Source organism: Oryx dammah, unplaced genomic scaffold (assembly GCF_014754425.2).
Source record: "Oryx dammah isolate SB20612 unplaced genomic scaffold, SCBI_Odam_1.1 HiC_scaffold_13, whole genome shotgun sequence".
Taxonomy (NCBI): domain Eukaryota; kingdom Metazoa; phylum Chordata; class Mammalia; order Artiodactyla; family Bovidae; genus Oryx; species Oryx dammah.
In genome coordinates, this window is record NW_024070197.1 from 9,134,283 (window position 1) to 9,140,066 (window position 5,784).

A 5,784-nucleotide genomic window follows, 5' to 3' on the forward strand; every position below is an offset into this window, starting at 1 on the left:
ACATCAGGCTCCAGTCCTGTCCCTCCTGCCCCCCCCCTTTTCCCCGCTCAGCCCCCCCCCCCCCCCCGCCCCACTCCCACAGCCCTGACTCAAGGCCTCAGAGACCCTTACCTGGGCCCTCATCCCAGCCTCTTCCCTGGCCTCCTAGCTTCTGGTCTTACACCCTATGGTTCATCTCACAAACAGCCTCAGAGCCCATCCCTCCCCGGCCTACAGCCCTCCTGAGACTCCCCAGCGCCCCGAGTCAGAGTCCTAGCCCAAACCTGGTACTCAAGGCCCTACATGGTCCAGCCCGTTCTGTCTCTGGCCTCATGTCTCATCACCATCCACCCGTGGTGATACCCTCCGCCCTACCTCACTCACCAAAGCCCCTGTCCCTCCCTGAACTTGAACATGTGTTCCCACTTTGAGTCTTTGCACATGTTGTTCCCTCTGCCTAGAACACCCTTCCCTGCTTTGTCTGCCTGGCAAACCTCTTCATGTTCCTTAAGGATACAGATCTCCTCTTCCAGGAGGCCTTCCCTGACTTCCAGGCTGAGTGACCTGCCCCTTCTTGGTGCTTTCACGGCTGCTTGCTTGAGCTACTATTACTGCACTGGTTCACGCGGCGGTGAGAGTGTGGGCCCTAGAGCCAGACTCTCTTGAGTTCGAATCCGAGCTCTGCCACTTAGAGGCCATGTGACTGTGGGCAAGAGACTTAAGCTCTGGGTGCTTATATATAAGGTGGGACACTAATAGTACCCACTTCACTGAGTTTCTTATGAGGTCTAAGAGAACTCTGGACTCTTGAGACTCAAGTGGGTTTCCACGGATGAGATCATCTCCCACATGTCTTTGAAGTTCACATCAGTAGAGAAAAGCACATCCACGTGACTCTTGCAGAGAGGATGACTCAGAAGCCCGCATGTGATCTCTCTAGCCTTTGCGTGCTAAGTCACTTCAGTTCTGTCCGACTCTTTGCAACCCCATGGACTGTAGCCTACCTGGCTCCTGTAGGAGAATCCATGGGATTCTCCAGGCAAGAATACTGGCATGGCTTGCCATGCCCGCTTCCAGGGGATCTTCCCGGCCCAGGGGTCAAACCCATGTCTCTAAGGTCTCCTGCATTAGCAGGCAGGTTCTTTACCACTAGTGCCACCTGGGAAGCCCTTTACCCACACACATATTTGTTATATACTTTGCTGTAGAAACTTTAACTAGGCATTCAACTTGTTGAGTCATGTAAATCCTTCCAGAAAAATCACCAAATGAGTGGATGGTGGTGGGATCACTCCCAGAGATATGACAACTAAATGCAATGTGGGATTTTGAAATTGGATTAGGCAATGGTTTCTTAGATATGACATCAAAGGAACAAGCGGCGAAATAAAAAATAAATCAGACACCATCAAAATTAAAATTTTTTTTGCTTCAAAGACACTGCAAAGAAAAGGCAACCCACAGAACACAAGACAAACTTTGTAAATTATATGTCTGGCAAGCGGCTGATAATTCATACAACTCAATAATAAAAAGACAATCTCATTAAAAATAGGGTGGCTTCACTGGTGGTCCAGTGGCTAAGACACCACACTCCCAGTGCGTGAGCTAGTTTCCCTCCTTTATCAGGAAACTAGATCTCACGGGCCACAACTAAGTTTGTGGCATGCTGCAGTTAAAGATCCTGAGTGCTGCAACTAAGACCTGGTACAGCCAAATAAATAAATACAAGAAAAAAAGTGGGCCAAGGATCTCAATAGCCATTTTCTTCAAAGACACACAAATGTTCAACAAACACGTGAAAAGATGCTCTAACATTAGCCTATATGTGTGCATGCTAAGTTGCTTCAGTCCACTTCTGACTCTTTGCAATCCTATGGACTGTAGCCTAGCAGTCTCCTCTGTCCATGGGATTCTCCAGGCAAGGATACTGGAGTGGATTGCTGTGCCCTCCTCCAGGGAATCTTCCCAACCCAGGGATCAAACCTGTGTCTCTTACATCTCACATTGGCAGGTGTGTTCTTTACCACCTGGGAAGCCCAACATTAGCATATACCTGCTACATAACCAGCCATGGTGAGGACCACAAACCAGGCACCAGGTGGACGTCATGAATCCTCCACTTACAGTAAACAGTGCTGACAGCCTAGTACATCGTGACCCGTGGTTTCGAGCACACAGGAAAAGATAATTAACCTGTAGCTATGTAAACTTCCCAGGAGTTCAGTGCTCAGAGCTTAGCCAAGTGTCATTGCCATGGTTACAGAGATAAACAAAACTGAATAAAGTGGACCTTCTGTGTTAACTCTTTACAGCAATGGTATGAGAATGCTCCTACCATCCTTATTTGCCAACACTGAATCTTTTTTTAATATTTTCCAATCTAAAACGTATCAAATGGCATCTGAGTAACGACTTTTTTGGAGAAGGCAGTGGCAACCCACTCCAGTACTCTTGCCTGGAAAATCCCATGGACGGATGAGTCTGGTAGGCTGCAGTCCATGAGGTCACTAAGAGTCGGACACGACTGAGCAGCTTCACTTTCATTTTTTACTTTCATGCATTGGAGAAGGAAATGGCAACCCACTCCAGTGTCCTTGCCTGGAGAATCCCAGGGACAGGGGAGCCTGGTGGGCTACCATCTATAGGGTTGCACAGAGTCGGACATGACTGAAGCAACTTAGCACCAGTAGCAGCAGCAGCAGCAACTTGACTTTTTAGACTACCACTAATGTTGAGCATCTTTTTACAATATATCAGCCACTTGTTTTTCTGTAGAATGTCTGTTCACATTCCTGCTTCACTATTTCATTAGACTATTTCTCTTTTTCTTATTGATTTGGGAAAATGTGTTAAATATTGTGGCTAAGAAACCACTGTGCACATAAACTGCTTTGCCACTCAATTTTTTTTGTGTTTAGAGTATACTGAGTCCATCCTTCTGTGTCACAACAGGAGTCTACCTCATGCCTTTTGAACTAGCAATATGAACTTGGAAATCTTTTTGAGATTACAATGCCATATCTAAATAATCAGCTTCTTTAGTCCTGGGACAGATGAAGTTGATATTTTCCATTTCTTTCAGACTTAGAGACAAGCTCTGCAACTAATCAGGAGGTGCTTCCAAAAAAGAATATTTCTGAAGAGGTGGCTTCCCCAGTGGCAAAGATGGAGGGAATCTTGGAGGGCAGTGCTTGGAGATGCCAAACTGGGGGAGTCCTGGACACGTGGCTGTCAGCTGGAAGACCAGGACAAGCAAGCAGGAGAGCTGTTTGAGGTGGTTGTTTGCTCCTCCCAAGGAAGATACCCATGGGGAGAGGGGCCTTGGCTGCAATAAGCTTAGGAGAAGCTTCAAGAGGACCTCAGCCTTCATCAGGAAGCAAAGAGTGCCTGGGGGAGAGAGGCCTCAGAAGTGGACTGGGTCAAGAAAGAGCCTCAAATGCCAAAGGACCTTTGTAGAGAAGAAACCATTTAACTGCACAGAATGTGGGAAAGCCTTCGTCAACCATGCTGACTACATTCTACACCAGAGAATTCACACTGGAGAGAAGCCCTACAAGTGTAGTGATCGCAGGAAGGCATTCAGCAGCAGCTTGTATTTCGTCCAGTGCCACATCACCCACACGGGAGAGAAGCCCTACGCCTGCAACGAGTGCGGCAAGACCTTTACCCAGAGCTCATCACTCACTGAGCACCAGAGGATCCACACTGGAGAGAAACCCTACAAATGCAAGGAGTGTGGGAAAGCCTTCACCCAGAGTTCCTCCCTCATCAAGCACCAGCGATGCCACACAGGGGAGAAACCCTATAAATGCCACCAGTGTGGGAAGTTCTACTCCCAGGCATCCCACCTCACCCGTCACCAGAAAATCCACACAGGAGAGAAGCCCTACAAGTGCAAGAGTGTGGCCAGGCTTTCTGTCACACCTCCTCCCTGACTCAGCACCACACAATCCACACCGGAGAGAAACCCTACAAGTGTAACGAGTGCGGGAAGACTTTCAGCCACAACTCATCTCTGACGCAGCACCAGCGAGTTCACACTGGAGAGAAACCTTATGAGTGCCCTGAGTGTGGCAAAGCCTTCAGCCACAGTTCATCGCTGATTCAGCATCAGAGAATTCATACTGGTGAGAAGCCCTATGAGTGTCACGATTGCGGGAAGGCTTACACCCAGATCTCCCACCTCATGAGGCACCAGAGTACTCACATAGGGGAGAAACCCTATATATTTAATGAGTGTGGAAAGGCTTTTGGTCACACCTCCTCCTTTACTCAACATCAGACAATTCACACTGGTGAAAAGCCCTACAAGTGTAACAAATGGGGGAAAACCTTCAGCCAGAACTCCTCGCTTACACGCCACCAGCGAATTCACACCGGGGAGAAGCCCTATGAGTGTAAAGTTTGCAGGAAGGCATACACCCAGATCTCCCATCTCATTCAGCACCAGAGGACTCACACTGGAGAGAAACCTTATGAGTGCTGTGAGTGTGGGAAAACCTTTAGCCGGAGCACCCATCTTATCGAGCATCAGAAGAGCCATACGGGCGAGAAACCCTATAAGTGCAAGGAGTGTAGGAAAACATTCAGTCACAGCTCTTCCCTCACTCAACACCAGAGGATTCACACTGGTGAGAAGCCCTATGCCTGTAAGGAAGGTGGGAAAGCCTTCAACCAGAGCATCCACCTTATTCAACACCAGAGGATTCACACTGGGGAGAAGCCCTGCAAGTGTAAGAACTGTGGGAAAATGTATACCCAGATCTCACACCTCATTCAACACCAGGGGTGGCAAGCACTCTGCATGTAACAAATGTGGAGAGGATTTCAACTGGGGATCACACCTGGCAGAACACCAGAGACTTCATACTGTGCATGGTGGCTATGTCTGTGGTGATTTTGAAAAAGCCATTTCTTGGAGCATGCAGCTCGCTGATCAGAGAACTCATGCTGACTAGAGAGCTTGCGAGTGAAACAGACTGGTGATTCTGCTGTTGGAGTCCATTCAGCCTTCATCAGCAGTTGTAACTTCCTCCCAGAGAGGAGCCCTAACAATACATAGGAGCCCTATGTATTGAGACAGTTGGTTCCTTTATTTTCCTAGAAGGAGGATGGCACCGTTTATCACCAGCTGGGACAGCTTCTGATCACTTAAAGGGCTTCGTCCTAAAACCCTGGCTTCCCCCCTATTTCTCAGCCTTTCAGTGTCTCCAGGTGGTGGTAGGTATGGGGTGGTCTAAATGAGATGCATCTTCATCTGGGATCTTTAATAAGGTCTCTCAGTTTTCTGCTGTTTCTCCCTTTCTGTTCTTATGAAGTATATGAAAACTGAAAATGATAGTCATTCATGTCCAAGTCATGAGTCATGTCAAGAGTCAAGAGTCATGTCCAACTCTTTGCAACCTCTTGGACTATAGGCCACCAGGCTCTTCTGATGGAATTTTCCAGACAATACTGGAGTGGGTTCCTGAGTTGGGAAGATCCCTTGGAGGAGGGCATAGCAACCTACTCCAGTAGTCTTGCTGGGAAAATCCCATGGACAGAGGAGCCTGGTGGGCTTCAGTCCATGGAGTGGCAAAGAGACACAACTGAAGTGACTGAGCATGGTATGGCACGTCTAAAATATTTATTGGTATAATCACAGATATGTGATTTTAGAAACAACTTTTTAACTTGATATAATGTGAATATTTTCCCATAACAATGCAAAAAATATATAGTACATATTGTACAAAAATAATATATATACATGTGTATATATCTCTGTCATCATTTGCCATTTTTAACCGCTGCATAATATCT

The 5,784-nt window shown here is 47.4% G+C and overlaps 1 protein-coding gene across 1 annotated transcript in view; it reads left to right on the plus strand.

The window, feature by feature from the left end:
* The window catches only part of LOC120871967 (zinc finger protein 260-like), a 14,258-nt gene extending 8,837 nt beyond the window's left edge, over positions 1 to 5,421 (plus strand). The window contains 3 exon segments of the mRNA XM_040252064.1: positions 3,065 to 3,876; positions 3,879 to 4,767; positions 4,769 to 5,421. Coding sequence (XP_040107998.1) covers positions 3,180 to 3,876; positions 3,879 to 4,767; positions 4,769 to 4,940 — 1,758 coding nt within the window. The 5' untranslated portion in view covers positions 3,065 to 3,179 and the 3' untranslated portion in view covers positions 4,941 to 5,421.
* The last annotated feature ends 363 nt before the right edge of the window (positions 5,422 to 5,784 follow it).